Below are 23,370 nucleotides of genomic sequence, written 5' to 3'. Positions count from 1 at the left end.
GGAATCTCCTTCATCTGGGCTTCCCTTTCCCGTAATGAGCAGGGGCGTCCCATGGGACTGGTGAAAGACCGACGCAAATTACCCATTTAGCAAGTTGGCTTTTTCCTCAGCGTCCGTTGTCAGTTGTCCCATCAGGTTTAGCAGGGGTCCAGTGTTGCCCTTGCTTTTCCTCCGGCTCCTCGCATATCTAAAAACGTCCTTGATACTTGCAGTTAGTTGGAGTTCCATCACAGCCTTGGCTTTCCTTGTTCGCTCCATACAGGTCTGGACCAGTGCAGTGTATTCCTCCTTGGAGGTGGATCCAGTCCTCCAACCTTTGTAGGTCTTTCTTTTTAGACGCAGGAAGTCTGCTAGTTCCCTGGAGAGCCAAGGGGGCTGCTGTGCCCTTTTGCTGCCTTTCCTCTGAGACAAAATAGACTTTGCTTGCGCGTCCAGGATTGCTCCTTTGAGAAGCAACCAGTCATTCTGAACTCCCCTCCCCTTTGGGTTGTGGCCCTTTAGGGCCTCACTGATAAGCCTGAGCTTGTCAAAGTCAACTTTCCTGAAGTCGAGGACTTCTATATTGCTGACTGACTTGCCAGCTTTACGTCAGATGGTGAAGGTGGTCAGCTTGTGGCCGCTGTCACCTGGCTTCCCTTCGATCGTTAGGTTGCTGATTAGGTCGTCCCCCATTGCCAGAACCAGGTCAAGCAGCACTTTACTTCTCATAGGCCTGTAGACTTCCTGTGTCAGATAGAGCTCATCCATGCATGAGAGAAAGCTTTGGGACCGCTTGTATTTGGCTGAGCGCTTTTCCCTTGAGATGTCTGGGTAGTTGAAGTCTCCCATGACAACCGTGCACTGGGAACATGCGGCCCTCCTCTGAACCCTTTCCAGGTTATCCACATCCCTCTTGAAGTGCGGTGCCCAAAACTGGATGCAGTACTCCAGCTGTGGCCTCACCCATGCTGCATAGAGGGGAAGTATAACCTTGCAAGACCTGCTCATGATGCACCTACTAATGCAAGAAAGAGTGTGGTTACCCTAACTTATTACCTCATGACATTGACAACTCATGTTCATTTTTGCGTCGACTATGACTCCGAGACCCCTTTCCACTGCTGTGGTACTCAGAATGGTACTTCCCAGTCTATAGGTGTCTTGGTGATTCTTTCTCCCCAGGTGCAGCACTTTGCACTTATCTTTATTAAATTGCATTCTATTCTGATCTGCCCACTTCCCCAGTTTATACAAATCCACCTGAATTCCATCACTACTCTCTAGTGTGTTTCCTGTACCCCATAGTTTGGACAGAGTGCTTTCTACATCCTCACCCAAATCACCGAAGATATTGAACAGTACTGGTTCAGGGACAGAGCCTCGGGGGACGCCACTGCCCACATCTCTGCAGGTAGAAACCAACCCATCCACCACCACTCTCTCGTTGCGTCTCATAGGCCAGTTTGCCACCCATCTGACTGTGAAAAAATCCATGTCACAGCTAAATAGTTTATTTGTAAGAATTGGGTGTGACACTGTGTTGAAAACCTTTTTAAAATCCAAGTAAATAACATCTACCTCTACTCCTGCATCTAAGCACTTTGTGACCTGGTGATAAAAAGAGATCAGGGTAATCAGGCAGGATCTGCCTGCTATAAACCCATGCTGGTTGCCCCTTAGCATTGTGTTACCTACTGGTCCCCCTCAAATGTGATCCTTTATGATTTTTTCTAAGGTCTTGCCAAGAATAGAGGTGAGGCTAACCAGCCTATAATTACCTGCATCCTCCTTCCTCCCCTTCTTGAAAATAGGGACCACATTGGCCCTTTTCCAGTTCTCTGGGACCTGTCCTGAGTGCCAAGAACACTCAACCAGTTGTGCCAGTGGTTTTGCTATGACACTGGCCAATTCCTTTAGTACCCTTGGGTGAAGATCATTGGGGCCCACCAACTTAAATACGTCCAACCCCTCCAAGTGCTTCTTCACTAGGTCAGCACTAACCATTAGTGGACTGATATTTCTCTCATGCCAGACTAAAGTCTCATTGGGAGGTGTGTTTATATCTGTGTCCAGGAACACTGATACAAAGAAATCGTTTAAGAGCTCAGCTTTGTCCATCCTGTTTGTTATGAGTTGCTGTAGTCCATCCTGTAGTGGCCCTATGTTACCCTGCACCTTCTTCTTGCTCCTTATATACTTAAAGAAGGACTTCTTGTTACCCTTAATCTTTGTTGCCAGCCTGAGTTTCGTTTCTGCTTTGGCCTTCTACACTGCTTCCCTGCAAGCATGAGCCAAGCAGATATACTCCTCCTTGGTGGCTGCCTGTAAGCGTCTCTCTTCCCCTGTAGGCTCTCCTGGATTTCCGTGCTCAGCTAAGAGGGTTTCTTGGCTCTTTTTCCTCTCTTTATGTGTACTGGGATAGTGCCCCCCTGTGCCTGCAGGATCAGTCTCTAGAAGAACTCCCACCCTTCCTGGACTCCCAACTCACCGATGTTATTACACCATCGGGGAGGGGACTACGTAGAGCTTTAAACCAATCTTGGGCTGAATCTCCTCTGAATCAAATCAGCACTAGAAGCTTCGCACAGCCTATTCCTCCCCAGACTTAGAGAGGCCTAATGAACTGTTCTTGGTCCCATTGGTGAGTTGGAATTAGTGGAAAGTGTCTTTTGTTACTGGCCACTCCCTGCAGTGAAGTTTCCCCAGGCTGTGATAGAGTGGCTTTTGAGGCTCTTAGTCCCTGATCTTGGTCTGATTTCGTTGGGAGAGGTTATGCAGAGCTCTCTGGTCATGATAGCCCTTTATAATTAATGAGGCTTTAAAGTTTGAAGTTAGGCACATGTTTAAACACCTTACCGAATTGGGGTCTTCATCTGCGGAAACCAATAACATTGAATTCTCTGGAGCACTGCCATCTTGTGGCACTACCTTCTTCCTAAAAACTTTTAATCTTTTCAGATTTACAAACTACGTGAATCTGCAAGGTCATAGGTATAATTTGTGAGACATTAGTGCAGACTTCTTTTGACAGTTCTCCCCATGGAGGTACTGAGGCATGACTAGCCCCTGCATTTGGTAAACTCTAACCGTACAAATAATCAAACTAGAGAGAACCTAGTGCAGAGGATAGAACTTTTTTGTGCAGAATATAGTCAAATTCAAATTACATTGCCTGTTGTTACAGTAGCAATAGATGTGTTCTCTTTATGTGTGCAATATTAGTTTGGAGTACTTGGGCTGTCTTCTGTTTGCCTGTAACAAAGACCAAACAAATTTGTACCGGTTTGTGGAATTTGTAGTGCATCAAGCTTCAAATTTGCTGAAGAACGTGTCTTCGTTGCTTTAATAAAAGTCACATTTGTTAACTAATGCGTGTGAAATCCTTACTGGAGAGAAGGCACTTCAGTTTACCATGAAATAAGGGTGTCAAGGTCAGCCATATCCCTGCTTGGGTCTGACCATGGTAAGTTTATTTCACAGTACAGTAGAACTAAAGTTCCTTGTCTTTAATCTGTTTTTACTTCGTGATAATTCATTAAGTTGCCATGAGAGAACTATTTTAGCAGTAAAGATAAGCTGAAATGTAGGGAATAGTTACATTTGTACATAAGCAAAGTTCATAAGTGTAGTATGGTTAATAAGATTTATTTCAAGGGGAATTCCCGTATTTTTGCGGGAGTGCTGATTTTCCCTTTTTTCCCCCAGCTGGAAAAAGATTCTTGTTATGTCACTGTTATTAGTGCCTAAAACATTGTTTGTAGGACCCAAAATCCAATTAGTTCATATAGCAGCTAAGGTCCCTTTACATACCACTCTTGTAATGTAAACAGTTCTTAAAATGGAATTTACATTGATTATGAATGAGAATCAGGTCCTTTATTGTACTGTGAAGATCAGAAAAATTACAGGGAAATATGAGATGAAAAAACAGAACTTTAATTCTCAAAATACAAAAGACACTTCATTACCTTAGTTTTTATCCCCCCAAAATAAAGCTATTTAACACCAGCAGATGTCAGTATCAGCATGTGTTGATGAAGTTAAAAAATCAAGAGTCAAATGTAACGAACTTTTATAGATAGATATACATGTACATGGATGTATTAAGTTATGCGTGTTCCTTCTTATTCTTTTGTAAGTGCACTAGATGTTTCACCAGTTCCATTTTATTCAGTAAGTTTATTTTTTCATAGTTGTAATAAAGGGCATGAAATAAAGGATTAATTAATGCACTATGTAATCCAAAACCTGGAAATGAGGCAGCAAAGCTGTTTGGGTGAGGGTGGGGGTGCCCCCACCACTATTGTCAGTCACATTGGAAGTAGAGAGTAGGGGGTGACAGGAAGTGGAGAGACATCCTTGGTAGTGCTTCACTGTCTCATGTGCATGAGTAGGAGCAGGTGGGCAAGATTTACTCAAGAGCCATGTTTCATGAGAGCGCTGAGACAGTGTAGCTATATCCAATGGGTCTGATCAGCAGGGATCCTGGTTTTCTCTCTTAAAAAACCCCCAAATTCTCTTATTAAACCCCCAATTCCATGTTTTTCCAAGATTAAAATGAAACACCACATATATAGGTATCAGTTGAACACAATGTTTTATTGATAGATTTACAATTTTAAAACAATATGGAAGGCTACCAGTGTAGGGGTGTGTGTGTGTGGGGAATGAAGGGTATAGGCACAGGTGATGTGGAGGGGGCAGGGGGGCACATGCCTCCAAAAATTTCTGTGCCCACAGCGGGGTGTGGGGCTGCAGCTGGGCCAGATCAAATCCAGGCAGGAGCTGCCTCTGTGGCCCAGCAGGCAGGACCCTGTGCAGCAGGGAGTGCTGCACTGCCATGCCTGTCAAGTTGAAGTGCAACAGTGGTGGTGGTGTGGAGTTGTGCCCCTGCTGCTGCTGGGCATGCAGGGGATGCCTCACCTTGGCAGCCATGGTGGTACAATGTTCCTTCCTGTGCCAGGTCCCTCCCGCTGGTCCGTGGCACGGAGGGAGGCTCTTGCTTGGAGCTGGTTAAGCATGGCTGAAACTATGCACCCCACTGTGGGTGCAGAGATCTGTGAGGCACATGCCCCCCATACACTGTCTTGCCTGTGCCCCCCCGCTGCATTGCCTGTGCTCCTCACCCCCACAGACTTACCTGGAGGGAACAGTGGGAGCTGCTCTTCGCCACACTGCCTGGCTGCCATGTGTGTGGCACCACAGCATCCTGCTCTTGCCAGCCCCAAGCAGCCCCTTGCAGGATGAAACTATGCCACTCTGCAAGTGGAAACCCACAGTTTCCTGAGTGTTTCTTCTTCAAAGAGAATTTCTGTGATTTTCTTCTTTAAAGGAGAAAATCCACATTTTTCCGCAACAAACAATAAACCTGGATCCCTACTGATCAGACAACCCTCAGCTGAATACAGCTTCTAGAGCAATGCTTTGCCACCTAATTGGATTTTTGGCACCCCCTCCATAATTTCTGTGAATGTGTAGCATACACAATTAATTTATATATTACAGGATTTTATCGCCTTGCAGAGGGGTCAAGCAATGGGGGTGGAGACCAGAACAGCAGAGACAGGCCTGAGCCTGTGTTTATCTGCTTATCTCCTCACAGCTCATGGTACCCTTCAAAGGATCTGGTGGCACCCTGGTTAAGAGTCACTGATCTAGAGGCTTTGACACTGAGGCTTCATGCTTTATGCTCTTAGAGAATAGGCAACTATCCTTCTAGAAAAGTTTTTATTAATGTCAGACAAATTATGCTTATAGTATAATAAATAGTAATAGTAAACAAACGACTTGTGCTCTCTAGGAAAATAATTTTAGTAAGTGTAGCACATTATGTATTTTTACTTTTGGCTTAATCCTAAGGAAAAAATATCTGAATTCATTTGTATTTAAATGGTTTTCCTTAATTTATTTTAAATATCTGACATCAGAGAAGCTTACTAATTTTTTTGTTTTACGGCAGAATTTGTTATGAAGGTATTCCTGTTTCAGAACTGTTCCAGGAAAATCAGGAAGGTGGGATTCATGTCTTACCTCCACACACATCAAAAAGTCTAACTGAATGGCAGAAAAAAGCTGAGTATTATGTAGAAAAGCCAAGACTTGAACTCTTAGGAGAAAAAGTAAGAACTGATTCTCATAAAATATGCATTGTATTTCCACAGTCCTGCGAGTAATTACATAAAGCCTGAAATAAAATCACTAAATCATTTTGTTTGCATGTGACATGCATGAAAAAAAATGTAGGGGAAGTCTTCTGATCCTTATAATTAATTCCTGTAAATTTTCATCTCCCAAATTTTTTATTTACTTAAATCCAAGGTGAGGTTTTTCCCCCCAAACAGCATGGGGGGGAAAAAGCCTTCTCATAGATTCAAATACCAGCTTGGGGAAGGCAGTAGTTTAACTGTGGCTTTGGCCCTGAGCTTGGAGCTGAGCTGCCACTTGGCATGTGGCCAGCTGAGACTTCACTATGAGGGAGAGAGGGCACACAGGGGAGATCTGCCTGTGTGGCCTGGCAGGGAGCAGAGGGGAGACTGCATTGCCTTTTCTACCTCCTTCTGCCCTGAATCTGGCCCCTCCAGCTCTGACCCAAGCAGGCTTAGGGCTGCTATTGCTTCTGTCTGTCTGGGCAGGGTGGGGCTGGGGCAGAGTGGGACTAGACCAGGCCAGGGTCGCTGCTGCTGACAGCCCTGAAGCTGGAGTCAGAGCCAAAGCAGATCAAAGCAGCAGAAGGTAAGAGACAGGGAAGGGCAGAGTGTGCAAGTGGCAGGGGTTAGGCCCAGCTGTGGGATAGGACAAAAGGGCAGGGTGACAGGAGACAAAGGGGAACAGGGGGATAGGCACAGGGAGGGAATAAGGGATAGGGGGCAGGTGGCACGGGACATATGGCAGGGGGAAAACAGCAGGGATGGCAGGTGGAAGGAGGGAAGGCACAGGCCTGGGGGACAGAAGGTGTGGGGGCAATGTGGTGGGGAGAAGTGGCAAGCGGGGTCAGGTGGCAAGGGGGACGGGGCAGACACAGGCACTGGTGGGGGATAAAAGTCAATAGGGGGTAAGCAGGGAAGGAAAGGGCTGGGGGTTTGTCCCCTTGCCCTGTGTTGCTGCTTTCCCCACTACAGCAGTTTGGGGGATGAATTTAAGATGATTTTCCACTAATTAGATCCTATACATGGAAGAGTATAACAAATTTATAATTTTCCATGTATAGAATCTAATATTGTGGGAGGGTTATCTTGAATTCAAAATCATTTTGGATTCAGGTGGATATGGTAATATCAAAAGTAGAATAGAGGTTTTTATGTGCAGTGATACAATCCTTACTGCTGCTTCTTTATTTGAAATGTTATTGTATGGGAATATATGAATTACCACATTGGATAGGACCAGTGGTCCATTTAGTCCAGAATCCTGTCAAAAATAGGGTTATTGACTGCTTCATAGAAAGGGAAACAATCCCTGCAATAGGCAGTTTGGGATCAACCTGCACCTAGAGGAGTTTCTTTCTTAGGCCTGAATCATTAAAGGTTGCCGCATGCTTCAAATCATGTGTTTTATGTATTTTATAAACAATGACTATCACCACCTCCTTCAGCTGTATCTTGAAAGCAGTGTCTTAGCTGTCTATCTTAAATAGAGAGTTCAGTTATCTAGTACTTAGTGCCTAAGTCCTGGACCAGGTGAGATTTAAGACACTCCCTGATCCTTAGTGTTTCTTATTGGTGGGCTTAGATGACTTCTTCTGCAACAATTCGGCATTTGTGGTTCCCTTTTTGAGGCACCTATGTATTGTGAAAGTAGTTTGGGTGCCTTACACTTGGGGCCATAATTTTTCGGGGTTTTTTACATTTATTTCTGGTAGTCAAACTATTACTAAAATGTTCTAATGATTGGGTTAGAAACTTGTAAGTCCTTCACTTGTTAAGTATAAAAATAGCCACTTTTTGCATGGTAGGCACTTGAATTAGGCTCAGGACTGGCAATTAGCAACAAATTAAAATCAAACAAACAATAAAGAATAACTCTCCAGTGTACTTTATTTATGTTGTGAAGTGTGTCTCATTTCTTGATATCATACTGGATGCAGCTGTCCTGTAAAGCCTATTAAATATATAAGGGCATTTTATCATGGACCAGTTATATTCAAATTATAATAATATAAGGATATTTAACATTTAGTTTGGTTTTTAATACGTAACTTAATTTTATTGGTTTTAAAGGTTTCCTTTTACCCAGAGACTCTTAAAACATTTTGGGCTCCAGCTCCACCAAAATTTTCTGCTCCCATCTCTTTCATGAAGCAAATGTTGTTTCCCAAGTATAAGGTAAATAATTTTTAATGTATTCTCAATATTGTTACCATTTCTAGATGCTTATATCTCTTTCTCTTAACACAGGTGTAGCCAGCCAGTGGCATGGAAGCCACAAGTGGTCTGGGTAGCTTTTGTATTTGGCATGCAGCAGAGTGGGGAGGGAATAGAAACCAGAGCAGCAGATCAGGCAGGGAGCACGGGGTAGGAAGCAGAAACCAGAGCAGCAGATTGGGCAGGGGAAGGAGATTAGAGTAGCACTTGGAAGGTGTAGAGCTGATTTGTGGCACACCTGTTAAAAAGGTTGATTCCCCACTGCTCTAACACAACTTTTGGTAACTATAGTAGTTGATATTATTTGTACTACTGTTTACCAAGATTTCTGTATTAGTGTTGTCTATATTTAGCAATGTAAATCAGTTATGATTATATGACCATGTATACAATATATTACTTAAAAGTCTTTGGTTTAACTTCAGTTTTCATTATAATGATCCTAGTACTAATTAGATTTTTAGGGGTTTTTGCGCTTTTGTAATATATTACTTAAGTTGATTGTATTAATTCTTACATTTTTCACCTACTTTTTGTGTACTCAAGTATGCTATTTTAAAACTTGCATTCTCTCTTTTAAAACAATTCTACAGCTGCTTTACTTTTGTCTCCGGTACGCTGTCACCTGTCCTCATTAAAACATGATAAAAAAATCATTGTAGACAGTGAAAATAATTTAAAGACAGCATCACTATGCTGTTTTAATTAGGGGTGCACCGATAGAGATTTTTTTGGCCGATACCAATAGCTGATTTTTAAGGAGGCATATCGGCTGATAAAGATCTGATCCAATTTCTGATATGCATCCCTTGAAGAGCAGGGAAAGGGAAGGGGCGAGGGGGGCGGATTGAGGCCCCTGTGGTGAGGAGGAGCTGGGGCAGGCATTGGCTAGCCAGGGTGGGATGGGGTGCAGGATGGAGCCGTGGCTCATCTGGGGTGGGGTGTGGGGAGGTGGGGGTGGCTCCGACTACTGTGTGTACCCCAGGAGGGCACAGGGGGCATGTGTCCCCAGATCTTCTCAGGGTGGGGTGAGTTGTCGCTGTGGGCTGGGCCAGGGATGTGCTCAGGGTGGGTGGTGGTGGCGACTATGGGGTGGGGCTGCAGCCACCCCAGTATTCACCATAGCCCTTTAACCTCGCCTCCCAGCACTGCTGCTTCCACCTGCCCCAAGTGCAGCCCAGCCCAACTCAGCCCCTGCTAGGAAGATCCCAGTGCAGCCCCGGCCCCAGCCTGCAATTGCAGCCTGCCCCGCCTTGTGCAGATCCAGGGGCACGTGCCCCCCGTGCCCTCCTTGGCTGTGCGGAGGAGGTGGGAGCCGCCTCCCCCTCCTTCCTACCTCCTGGGCGAGCTGCTAGTGGATCTGTCCCATGCCCCTCCCTGGCTGAGCAACGCCTGTCTCAACCCCACTCCCTACCTCATGGCGGGGGCCTCAATCTGCACCCCCCCGATGTCCCGTCCGTTCCCTTCCCTCTGCCTTCCCTTTCCACCACAACAGATTTACTAGCTGGACGCAGTGCTCCAAGCTGCTGGGCTGCAATCCTTGTTGCCTATGTGCTGCGCTGTGGCTGCGGGCATGCATGGGACATTTATTGGTCATGTAGGGCAAAGAAAGCCGATTTCCGATATAGTCAATTTTCTTTACATTGGTGCCGATTCAATATCAGACCGATGTATCCATGCACCTCTAGTTTTGATGTTAATGTTGTTTTATAATAAAATATTTAAAGAAGTTCTCAGTCTTTAAAAGCTTGAGACATCCCTTGATAGATTCAAGGCAGACCTCAAAAGATATTGGCTCTTAGTTTTCACTTGTTTTTTGACTACAGAAAAATAATAGAGCATTTTTCTTGTTGCAAAGAACTTGGACCACAACAGGTCAGAATGTTTTGACACTAAGGATTCCTCTTTGAAATTTATGGGTATATTTTGTGAATCATGTTTGTACACATAACAGTACTAACATGAGTGGCACCCTGCAGCACCTGTAAAAAGAACCTTGGAGCACCCCATGGTGTTGTGGCATCCTGGTTGAGAACTGCAGCTGTATGGTAACTGTAGCAGGGCACTGAGGTGCCTGCTACTTGTGGAGCAGTAAGTGAGGAGCCCAGCTGCGGGTTGCCTGGGTAACCAGTGGGAGTCAGCTGACCGGAAGGGGCAGGGCCTGGCTCCCATATAACTCCCAGGCTGAAGCCAGGCAGGCAGTTGCCTGCCAGCATCCATAGGGGTAGGAGCTCCGCCGGAGTGAGAAAAAGGAAGAGGCTAGAATGCACAGGCAGTTGTTTGGGTGAGAGATGGAGAAACCCGGTGACAGACTTGAAGGTGATTATGGCCAGATGGCTTAGGTTTATGTTATAGCCAAGCGGCTTGAGTTTGTGTTGATGGTTTACAACTGGGGGTCCAGGTGAGGCTATAAGGGGATGGAGGAGGCCTCATAAAGGAGCCATGGCCACATGGAGACCCTAGAGAAGCCCCGGAAAGGGGGCTGCAGAAAGCCAGAGCACCTGTGGGGCGCGGTTGTGAGACAAGGCTGTGGAAGCCGTAGCACCTGTGGGGCATGATTGCAAGACAAGGCTGTGGAAGGCCAGAGTGCCTGCGGGGCGTGGCTCTGAGACAAGGGGTGCGGAGAGCCTGAGCGCCAGAGAGGGCGCAGAGAGTGAGATAGACCAAACAACGTCTGGTACATCTGTGAGGCTTGGGGTGTGGTACAGGGGTGGTTGGAGCCATGCATAGCCCATAAGGCTGTGGTGTTCGGAACCCGGTTGTATAAACAAGGATTGGGGTAGCAGGATCCGTGACCAGGAGGACGAGAGCAACCTCCCTTTAACTTTCATAAGATCAAGACGTGGTGGGCGAGAACGAGGGCGCATTAACGCAAACTTGGCATGGTAGGGGGTGCTAGGGGAGAGCATGGCAACCCTAGGATGTTTTCCCCTGCCTGGTACAGTAACAACGCACAGAAAAGATGACTCTTATAGAAACAGGGATGCCCACTCAATGCTGCTGGCATTCAAATAGAGTGGCACTCAGATAGAACTCTAAAATGTTTACCCTAATAGCTGTAGAGAAGCCACCAGTCCTCAGTCAGTGCTTCAGTGCCAGAGATTGAATAGAAAGGAGGACAATTTGTTTTGCACAAGGGAGTTCACATACAGAATAGATCTGACATGCTGAGTTTCTGTGCTGGTTCTTCTTAGCCTCAGTGTGAAGAGTTTGACCAGAGTGAGTAGTGCTCTGACTGTTTATTCTTAACTGGCATATGGTGCTTTGGGGGCCATTGCCAGCTGGCATAAGTTGCTGGGGCCAAACAGAGGAGGTATTTTGGAAAATCAAGGAGCTGTAACCAGTTGGCTGACAGCTTTGTTCTCAGTTGCACTAAACAGATTTTGAATACAGTAGGAATCTGGTATATGCTGTCTATCAAGAATGTAGTATAAATTTGAGATTAAGTAGTAGTTCTATAAAAACTAGATTAACTATAGTATGTGTTTAGTCATTGGTATTTTACTGTATTTGCTGCAGCAGACATGGCAAGGATGTACAACTTAATGCATTTTAAATTTATTGCTATTACAGAGCAATGTTATTGAGGGTGTTATAATAGAAGACTTTTCTTCTGACCATCCAGAGGAAGACGAATTAAAGTCTGAGGAGGATAGTGACATTGACAGTTATATGGTGAAGTATATTGTTTCCCATGTCTTCTTTTCCAAGGGTTAAGGGATCACTAAAAAATCCTGAGTTGTTGGATAGAGCTGTTATACTTAAAAGTATCGAGGTCTCAATTAACTTTTGTTGGCACTTGCATTAAATGTACTTGTAATACAGTATTTAAATTTGTTATCTCTTTGAGAATGGACAGAAAATACTCTATCTCACTTTTTATGGCCTCAGATTTCCTTGATTCAGGGAGTTTTATCTTTTAGAATAGCTGATTACCATAAATTCAATTATTCCCCAAGACTTGTGGAAGAAAACAAACATTTATATATAGATAGATAGACAGAAATGCTAATAAGTTGTTTTGGGAAAAAAAGGAACTGAAATGGCTTGCTGTCATTAGCTAGTATAACTTTGAGTCACATTAACTAACATGGTGTTAAGCTTGGCTTTGTGCAGATCTGTTACCCTGTGTTTAACATCACATCAGCTGTTGTTGATAAACTCTACTGGAACTATAGGTTTAACCATCAAGCTGAAAATGTAACATCAAAGGCAGAAGGCTTTGAAATTTGCAGGAAAAAAGGATCCCTCTTCTCAGAGGCTGGAAAGAAGCTATGTTGATTAACTAATCTTTGGATCCTAATTTTGACTGAATATTGACCTCAGAGACAATGAGCTGTACTTCAGTTTATATTTGGACAGAACTTTGTTGATTTTATTTGGACAGGATTTTGTGGAAACAGAAATCTGAGTGAGGGTGAGTGCATCTCCACTCTTTTCTTCTATCCCAGAGATGCTGAGGGACTAGTATGTGACTCCTGCGGAACAGGGAGGGATAGGTTGGTCTTCCCCCACCAACACAGAGACTTGGAACCACTGGAGAGTGTGGCCTAATGGATACCCTCTTCTGAGAGTTTCAGTACCTGATGCTAGAACCCATCCAGGAGTTATTGTTCAGATAAGGTCAGCTTTGTTGGTGGTGGGCCACCTGGATTCACATTTATGTGCAAGAAGGGTGGCATTGGAAATGACTCGTGCGGCACTGTGACTGCACAGTAACGGCTGCTTAAGCAAGTACTAAATGACTGCAGTAACAACTGTGCAGTCGGGAGCATGTGTAGATGCTCCCAGTAACTCTATGAGGTGAAAACAATTCAGGAGGGAATTATGACCTGCACTTTGAGTTACTGTCAGGGTTATCTGGGACAACTGATAAAATTCTCAAGATAGTAGAGTTGCAGCATAAGTAAACCTCATCCTTTGCATCTTTGTCTTTTTCCTGTGTCTGGGACACTATTAAATATGCCTTGCTCCTTTCTATATCATTCAGTGCAAAGCCATAGTTAACAACATCTTAATGCATCTCATCACTAAAAAAATAGGATGTATTAGAATGTGACCTTGAGGACAAGCTTTAGATGACCTCCATGTATATTCTTGTCTAACCAGGAGCTCAAGAGGCATAAAAACTTTTGTTGAGACAATTGCATTAGGAAGAATGTTTCATTGGTATGCACATACGAAAAAACAGTATATACTTCAGCTTCATCCAGCTTCATGCCCAGATCAAAGCCTTAGTGGCACAATTAAAATAGAATAGAATAACTTTCCAAATTAATTGATGGCATATTAATCATTTTTATTATTACTCTTGCTATAACAACACAAGGTTGCTATTAAGGTTTTGCATAAGATTATTAATTAGGTGGGGGCTATCCAACTTGTCAGTGGCTGGCAGTCATATGCCCATGGGCTGCACCAGCAGGGGCATACACCATAGAGGTCATACTAGTTGCAAGTATGGGCTCCACAAACTTCATTCCATGTGTGTGGGTGCATCCCCACCATTTGTACCATGTGTAGGTGGGTACAGTTTGGCCCTGTTCCACTAAGCACGAGTGCTGCAGCTGGAGTGATAGGAGCAATAACACCTGGGTGGGAGACTGGGGACAGAGCATGTTAACCCTTTAGGGGCTGCATGCACCCTGTGGGCTCCCAGTAGCATAGCTCTGAATTATATGAAGATAGGGTATATATAGGTGACCCTTGCGTTTGTGAGGGATATGTTCCTGTGATCCCCAGGAATGGTGAAATTTGGCAACTTTGGGTGGGGAGGGGAGGAGAGCCAGGCAGCAGCAAATGCAGAACTCCCAAGGAGCTCCAGTAAGTGTTTAAAGTGTATTTAAAATGCAGGTTCAGCATTTGCGAATATTTGAAACTGTGAATGCTGAACCCACGAATACTGAGGGTTTCCTGTATTGAATTTTGGCATCTGCTGGAAATGAAGAGGATACTTTCTAGAATCTTGGACATTTCATTGACAGCAATGGAAGCAGTATGAAGGTAGAATGAAAAGTTGGAGATATTTTTTTAAAAATCTAATGTTTTGAACTTTCAAGGTTTAAGATGGATCGGATATGTTCTGATGTATCCTTATTTGCATCATTTTATATCTATCTATCTATCTGCTATGCATTTTTACGACATAGGAAAAAGCTACATGGCACAATGTAGTGCCTGCAAAGATACTCAAGCTAGGTCAAAAGAAGCTAGCTCAGGTAACAGAAACAGGATAGCAACATTAGCAGGGCTGCTTAAACCAGATGGAGTGCTATACTAACATGGCTGTATTACCTCCAGTACCTAGGAAAATGTATTGTGCATCTCCACATAGTACAATGCAGTACTGTATAGACATACAAATAAATGGAACTATGTGAAACTCCATATTGATAATATAAAATATCTGCAGCATGACTGCTTACATTTTCTTGTTTGCATTTATAGTTTTAGTTTCACTAATGCAGCTGTTGCTTAAATCCACATCTTAATACTAGTACTAACACAGTGAATCTGTCATAAACAAGTGTTGTTCTTATTGAAAACTATGTTATCAAGAATAGGGTAAATGTGAAGGCTCCATTTTTAGTAAATGTGAACTATGACAAACTCACTTGCATTTTGTTTTAATTATAGACAAAAACCATTGTAAGAAGATGCCATTCCTTGCCAGATTTTTTTAGCACTGAGGAGTCAAAGGTACTATAACTAACTTTTGCTAGATTTTGTTAGTTTTTATAGACCAATCTTATCTGTTTGATGCTTGGTTGTTTCTGTCTTCAGTAAAATAAAAAAGACTTATAGCACAACATTGTATAAGTAATGTTTAAAATTAACTTTAGGAAGGAAATGTTTTTCCCTTAATTTAAAAAATGAGATCAAATTAAAGTTGTTTTTCAAATGGATTGATTGACTGGAATCTTCCAATCTAACAACAGAAGAATGGAGCCCTATACTGAGAGCCTCCTGCTGGCTTCAGAAAAAAATTGGATAGGATCCCCATTCATGTGAGAAGTCCTTACTCATCTAGTTAATCCAAAGCAAGTGGTACAAGTTACTTGAGTAAAGATTTTCAGGATCAGCTTCTTGGATTCTAAATATTTCTGGACACTAGCATTGTCGTGGTTTCTATCTGTAAAGTGCCATGCATCATATAGGACTCTGATTATAGCAGTATAGAAATCATAGTTTTGGTTCTCAGATAGTGTAAGGCAACAATACATTTGGCATATTTTCCTTAGCAATCTTTTATCCTGGTCAAAATTTTTACTTTAAGAGCATTATAGGAGCAATATTTATATGTATGTATTTAAAATTTGTACACAGCTCATGAAAACTAAAGTTTTAAACTGAGTTGTACCTGACTTTTCCTAAGACGGTGGGAAACGTAATGCCAGCAATTAAAGTTCAGTGCAGTAATAAATTATGGGCGTGTCAACACGTGTATTTATGCACACCTAAACTTAATGAACCTTTACTTAAGGCACATTAAAGCGATTTAGGCGCACATCTACAAGTGGATGCGCTAATGTGCTTTAAAGCACACTGAATTTAGGCACGAATAGCTAAGTTGCATTAGCGCACATGCAAATGCACTAATGCATATTCACACAGTGTGTATCCATTGGGAGCATCTACACATGACTCTTTTAAGCGGGCTTAGCCTAAAATCATTTTTAAGGCGCATTAATGTGCGCCTTTAATGTGCATTAAAAATGCTGACTTAAGGCTTTGTGAGCCTAAATTTGATACCTGCATAAAGCAGGTATCAAATTTAGGTGTGAATAGCTAAGTTGCCTTAGTGCACGGGTAGACGTGCTAATGTGCATTAATGCAGTGTGTATCAATGTGCGTTAATGTGCATTAGCATGTCTGCATGTGCACTAATGCGACTTAGCTATTCCTGCCTAAAGTTAATGTGCTTTAATATGTATTAGCATATCCATGTGTAGATGTGCACCTAAATCACCTTAATGTGCCTTAAGCAAAGGTACATTAAGTTTAGGCACCTGTAAATACACGTGTAAACATGGCCATTGATGCACACCATGTTAATGTGCATTAGCACGTCTGCACATGGGCTAATGCAACTTGGCTATTCCTGCCTAAATTTGATACCTGCTTTACATGCAGGTATCAAATTTAGGCTCTCAGAGCCTTAAATCACCATTTTTAAGGCTCATTAAGGGTGCACACATATAGACACGTGCCCTTAATGCTCCTTAAAAATGGTGATTTTAGACTAACTCCGTTTAGAAGAGGCATGTATAGACATGTACTACATGATTTAAATTGACCAATCTCCAATTTTGGTTATTTATTGATGGTTTTTAAAATACTAGACTTTTGTGTCCAAGTGAATAGCAGTCCTATTTTATCCAGTTTGCTATGTATACTTTGTTAATTCATGCTAAAAGAATAAAATAAGAAATAAACTAGCTGAGCATTCTTTCTTATACTGAAGACCCTGCCAAACATTATATTTAAGACATGATTAACCAGTTAATCACATCTTAAGTTGTGAGCCAGCCACATGTTAAAACAATTAATAGTGTCATAAAGCAAGGAATAAGCCACACAGTTATTCTGTAAAAAATGTGTAATAACTTTGTGACTGGTTCCTATTACACCATTAATTGAATGTCTGGCCAGGTGTGTCCCTGTGGCTGGGAGCCCTGACAGCTGATAGGGCTCCCAGCCATGGGGGTACACCATGTATCCCTGAAGCTGGGAGCCTGTAGCTGAGGGGGCTCCCAGCTGTGAGAGAGCACCATGCCACATGACACAGAGCTCTGTCAGCTGAGGGGGTCTCAGCCATCTGAGTTTGCTACCTGCTGCTGCAGAAGGAGTCTGGGATTGTGATCCTGGGCTCCCCCTGTACTGGCAATAAGGTGTTATGGGATCTGATGCTTGATCCTGCAATCACGCCTCCTGCCATCCATGTGTGGCATGGCAGGAAATGCAATTGTGTGGATAATGCATCAGATCCCATCATGTCTTTACCTGCACATCTGGCAGGGGCCTTTGCTTTTTAAAACCAGTACATACAAGTGATTAAATACAAACATTTCTGTAGTGAATAAATGGTAGCATGCTTATAAAAATACTTATTTTCTTAAAGAAAACCTGCATACATCTTGCTGTTCCAAGCAGTCTAGAACTTCACAAGATGAAGAATGAATACATTTTATTATTCATTGGGAATAAACTATCTAAAATGAAAGTTGGCATTTCTAAGACTAGTACTTTTAATTATTGTTAAAACAAGCTGAAAATGGATGTACTCTGTCTTTCATGGGTCCTTTATATTTATTATGTAAATTTAATTATTTTTTAGGAATTGTCCAGAACTAAGCATTAAGCTGAAAAATATTAGTTATAAGGTTTCACATTACAGTTTTGTTTAGTTTAACAAGTGCTTCCTTTCTCCTTACTTTTTAGATAGTTAGGCAGACAGTATAGGCTGTAATTGTCCTTTCGTTTGTATGCCAAGAGTTTCTATATGTACCCTGCCATATTTACGTGATTCCAAGATGATGTTTCCCTCATTCATCATGGGGAAACCAGGGTGCATCTACACAAGACTCTTAATGCATAGTAGACTAATTCTACTGTGTATTAGCGCATTATAGTAAAAGCCATACTAATACACTAATGTGCAGTAAAATTAGTTTACTGCACATTAATCATCACAAAAATACTGGCTACTGCACATTTAGTTGGTACCTCATATTAGAGGTACTAAACTTCATGTGAAGTAGCAATGGTGCATTAATGCATGTATAGACATGCCCACAAAGCCTCACTTTAGAATAGAGTGTTACAGCTGGTAGCTGGGAGAAGTGGCTGTGTAGGGAGCCCAGGTGGGGAAGGGACAGCATCAGCAGCATGCAGCAGCAGCTCTGCTCCCTGCCCAGCTCCCCTGCCCACAGGGAAGGAGGAGGCTGCACATTGCTGCTCCTGTGGCCTCCAGCTGCTGGGCTTTTCTGCATAGTGTGTCCTCAGATATCCCAGATGGAGTGGCAGGCAGGAGGAAGTCCCAGAGCTGCTCCTGCCCTAAGCTGCAGGAACAGCTGTGCTAGGAGCTGTGCTCTGCACCAGGGAGACTTCTCCTTTCCTGCCCTGCTGCCCTCCTCCCTTCCCTGTCTCCTGCTGTCTCTCCTGCGAGCCAGCAGCAGGCAGCCTTCAATATTGTTCAGACACACATACTTCGAAAGATATTCTGATGACTCTGGATACAATGTTGTGTTTTCTTTAAATTATTTTTTTTGCATAGCATAGTCTCACTGAAAGAGTTTATTTTCCCTTGTTTTCAAATAAAATATTAAAATACATTTCATTCAGACTATGCAGTTGGAATATATAAATCTTATTTCAAATGAATATCAAATAAAACTAGCTTTTTTTCCTCCTAACAGATAAATTTGATTAAAAGATCAGTCTCAGCACCAGAGATGGCTGATTTCAAAGAAAAAACAAAATTAAAGATGTCAGCTAATTTCAAAACCAGCATGAAAGAGATGAAGGTTATGAAGCAACAGATATCTGAGCTAAAGGTTGAGACTGAGAGTGAGAAAAGTTTCCCTACTAAGCATCTATTGAATAAAAACTATGATGACCCTCAGTTAGTACTGACAGAAATTCCAGTGGAAAAACAGCCTTCTGTGACCAGACAAGGAGACAGTGAGAATGACATTGTTCTTGCTGAGAGAGCGCGAGAGGCTGGGATTAAATACATTGTTTTTCCAAAAAGAAAGAAATCAAAGAGATCAAAGAAGATAATAGACTCTACAAAATTGAAAGCTGTGATTCAGTTATTAAATCAACCCCCAAAGAATCTTGAAAGGTTTTCTTTAATTAATATATATTATATTTTTAAATAACTTAATCAATTGTCATCTTTTACTTATTTTTTCCACTTTTTGAATGCCAAATATTACTCAAATTTAGAAATTATTTAAAGGGCATGATAAACTTTTTTTTGAGGACAGTGGTACTCAGCTGGTAATGAAGGTTGAATATTGTGTGTCCATGCCAGAAGATTAGCTTAATTGTTGCAACAGTACAGCTAAAACTATCAGACTGCATTCCTCTGAAAGAACAACAAGAAATTCTGTGTTTACAGGGAACTGAAATCCTAGGCTGTTTTGTCCTGTTAGTTGCACAGATTACATCCAAGAAAGCAGTTCCATCTTTTTACCCTGTTTGAATGCATAGATCACTCAAATCTATTAGTTATCACTATCTTATTCATTTGTGATGGAGGTAAAAAGAGATGTGACCTCAGGAGGTAATCGGGGATTAAAGTGCCACAGAAGCAATAAAAGCATGTTAATACTTTTGCTTAAACCTGCTTTTTAGTATAGCGATTGGATAACAAACTAGGTCTTAAGTGTTATTCATCTTTACTGTTGCATTAAATTTGTGTGGGAGAAGTACTTGCTTATGCACCTTCTAGTGTTTTTTAGTATGCACTAATTGCATATATAGTGATACTGAGTCCTGATCCTTCAATCCATTTTACCTTTTAGCTAATTGGTGATTCTCTTTTCACAGGTTCTTATGATGTCAACATTTTTTTTCCCTTGGCTTAAAAAGCTGTCTAAATTGAGCAGTGTGGCTTATTGCCATGATGCCTTTAGGTTGGGTGAACATGATGACAGTTTTCTGAAAATAACTTTTTAAACATGCTTTTTGAGACAAGAGTTTTCATAACACTTTTATTAAGATTAAGGTTCTCCATTTCTGTGTTGTATGCTGTATGGCCTTCATGCAGAAGTGGCTGTCCTTTAGTGTTTCTATATGTGTCTAGTTTTCTTTTATTTTGAGAAAATAAGATTCTTTGGAATGAAAGTGTCTGGATAAATGTAAAATATTATCTCTACATTCCATCTTAGCACTCCCTTCTTTGGTGGTAGGGATAACATTGTTTGTGTTAAAGATTAGCTTAGCTGCTAAAGACTGCAATGTTTCTTTGTCATTGAGTAGTCTGAAATAGGTCTTAAATCAGACATAGAGCAGATTTTGATGTTGAACATTATTAAGGCTTCCAGCTCAGAGGCTATCTGTGATCTTTACAAAGAAGCTTTCATTATGGGCTTGGTTTTGGAAATGCCCTTTTGGAGATTAATTTCTCACATGTTACAATTTGGATGATGTGCCTAGACACATACTCTTGTTGGCCTGCTTAGAATCCCATTAGTATCTTTAATTCATGTATTTAATCTAGTTATCTAGGTTGTTATGTAGCTCTTGAACTTGTCTATTTCTCAGGCCTAGCTTTGTCCTTAGTTTAAATTGGGAACATTTCAGGAGGGGGAACTAGATGCTGAATGCTGTTAGTTATTCATTAGATTTATATTCTGCCCCTCTCAAAAAAAGGCTGAGAGTGACTTACAATAAAAGACAAGATAATTTCTAAAAGCAAATAAAATATTTAATAAGATATATAAGGTATACAACAAAAAATCCCCAAACAGTAACCCCACTATCTTGCTTTCTCGATGTCTGCACAAATAAAAAGGTCTTGCAGTGCTTCTTGCAAGCTTGGGCTCTGGTGGGCCACAAGGGGGAGGGAGTTCCAGAGCAGAGATGCTACTACTGTGGGAAGACTTGCACCACAGATGAAAATAGTGTATTTGTGTTTGCTTGTGATTTATTTTTATTTTATTTTATTTTACTGATGGTTAGGTAAAAAATATACAAGTATTGTTCATTAAAACAATTTTGTTATTAGTTGAAAAGTTATTGATTGTCAAATCCTGACCATGTTATATGTATAACTTGAAGATCCTCTAGTTAATTTTAACATCTTTTTCTGACTCAGATCTGTATCCCTTGGAAGCCTTCATTCGCATCGTAAATATTGTATCAAAGTACCTCCATCGGTCCGATATTATCGAAGTCCCAGTCTTCCTCATTTATTAGATTTTGAAAAGTTTGCAGAAAGTAAAGGTGGAATTCCAGAAGAGTCTGGTGTTCGTGAGTGGGTAAAAGAAATCTGGTATAGCTGGTTCGATGAAACTTTTCCTCCAAGCAGGAGTCCTTCTGAAGAAAAAGGCGTTAAAATACAAATAGAAACTAAAAAAACAGATTCTGGAGAAGAAACAAAGCCAAATCTAGAAATAGAACTAGTTGATTCAATTAAACCTTTTCTGGTAGAAGATGAAGCTGTTAATATTGAAGATTTAGAAGCAGAAATTAGCAGACTAACACTCCTAATAGAAAAGGAAGGAAACTCCTCAGCATTTCACTATTGTAGACGTGGAGCAATAAACAGGAAGCTAGGCAAGTTAAAATCTGCTATGGAGGATTTGGAAAAAGTAAGTTGATTACAAAATTTGTCTGATATAACAAATTTTATCCTTATAACAAAAAGAGGCTTAAAAACAATTACAAAAAGCTGAAACAAACCTTTAAAATTCCAGAGTGTCTCATCTGAAGAAAGAAAGCATGGTTAAATCAAACCTTTACGCAAATAGTGATTTTCTCCATATTTGCATGCTTGTGACAGAGGCTGTCTTTTATGGCATATTTGTATAGCACCTAGGCATTCAATGACTACCTTAATAAAATGCCAGTTTCTGGCGTTAAAGGCACACAAGGAAATGAGGTGGCTAGCATGATGTCTAGTCATTTTTGGTTTCTGAGACTGGTTGCCTAGGTACCCTTTGACAGTTCTTCATACAGTTTACTTTATATAGCCATCAGGTACAATGCCTAAACAGCTTTGACATTAGTGGCCAAGATACCAGGAGAATGCTCACTCTTCTAGGTGACAGTCAGGTTCTTTCTTGCTTGCCTTCCTCCTGGCTCCATGACTCTTGCCTGCCTTTGCACCCAGTAGCTCATCTTCAGCTGGAGGGATATAGGATCTGATCCACACGTGGTGCTCTGGGCATTTTCATGGGGAGTGGGAGATGTAAATCCAAATCTCCTCTGGCTGAAGAGTGCCTAGACCCTAGATCTGCTTCCTGAGCAAGTGCTCTAACCACTAGATTATTGTGAATGGGTCCTTCTCTGCCATCATCTTCTCAGTGACATTCAGTCTCTTTAGTTTGGTTTTGGCCTGCCTCATGAATTGGGGGCCTTGCACAGAGTTTATTTGCTTCTCAGACAGAAATTGATCACACATGACTTAGATGGAGTTAAACATCTAGGAGGCTGTTCTAAATAGTTTTACCTTGCACAATGTTCCAAATCTGGTTGCCTCGGAATCTTTCCAAACCGGAAAATGGAGACATGCAAGAAATCTAGGCACCTTAGTGTTTTGTGCCTATTGCACAAAGTGAAAAAAACTTATATTTTGTGACTTAGAAATGTAAAAAAACTCATAAGAACCTGTTCTTAGAGGCAGAACAGGATCTAGGCCATAATCTGCTGAACTGTTTAAAATTAAAATATTCACAATGCTTGCCATTATCTTTTTAATTTCATATCTTTATCATTCCAAAATGCCTTAGAAAATAGGGGAGCTTTGCAACCTGACTTGAAGGTAATAGGAGAGCAGATACACTCATGTCAATTTTGCATATATGTTTCTTTTGTGGTTGTTAGATATCTATAATAGACCTCATGACTAAAAAGGGTAAGAAATTTATTTCCCTTGCAGTTACTCCATCAAGTGATTCCTGTTAATGAATCACTTAATATTTTTCAGAGCAGTACCTGTAGCACAGTTCACATATGGCCCAAGCTCACATATTTTACAAAATGAAAAAATGCAAAATATTTACTACCTTCACACAGGTCAGCAGTGTGCAAAATTTTATTTCTCCTTTATAATTCAACTGCATTTCACTTTTTAAAAAGTGATGAACTGTGGTGTGACCCCTAGGCTATTTTATACTTTAATTTGAGTATCCTAATAATTTATGCCTTGACCCTGCCTACGCTTAAGCATTTATTTTAACGTTACTCTGTATGAATAACTTCAGTGGAACTGGTTGCATGCTAGAATTAACAGATTTCATAGTTTGTAGGGTTGGAAGGGACCTGAGCAGATCATCGAGTCTGACCTCCTGCCATGGCA

At 41.6% G+C, this 23,370-nt stretch overlaps 1 protein-coding gene across 1 annotated transcript in view; it reads left to right on the top strand.

Annotated features, from left to right (window-relative positions):
- Window positions 1-23,370, top strand: part of TTC6 (tetratricopeptide repeat domain 6) — a 53,079-nt gene that overhangs the window by 25,886 nt on the left and 3,823 nt on the right. Inside the window, exons 8-13 of the mRNA XM_019518862.1 lie at window positions 5,939-6,098; window positions 8,196-8,300; window positions 11,913-12,014; window positions 14,976-15,038; window positions 18,758-19,185; window positions 21,166-21,661. Coding sequence (XP_019374407.1) covers window positions 5,939-6,098; window positions 8,196-8,300; window positions 11,913-12,014; window positions 14,976-15,038; window positions 18,758-19,185; window positions 21,166-21,661 — 1,354 coding nt within the window. The remainder of the gene's footprint in view (window positions 1-5,938; window positions 6,099-8,195; window positions 8,301-11,912; window positions 12,015-14,975; window positions 15,039-18,757; window positions 19,186-21,165; window positions 21,662-23,370) is intronic.

This window comes from Gavialis gangeticus, unplaced genomic scaffold (assembly GCF_001723915.1).
Source record: "Gavialis gangeticus isolate Ggan-Ray unplaced genomic scaffold, GavGan_comp1, whole genome shotgun sequence".
NCBI classification, from domain to species: Eukaryota; Metazoa; Chordata; order Crocodylia; family Gavialidae; genus Gavialis; species Gavialis gangeticus.
The sequence above is the reverse complement of the archived record's forward strand: the minus strand, read 5'-3'. Positions and strand labels throughout refer to the sequence as shown.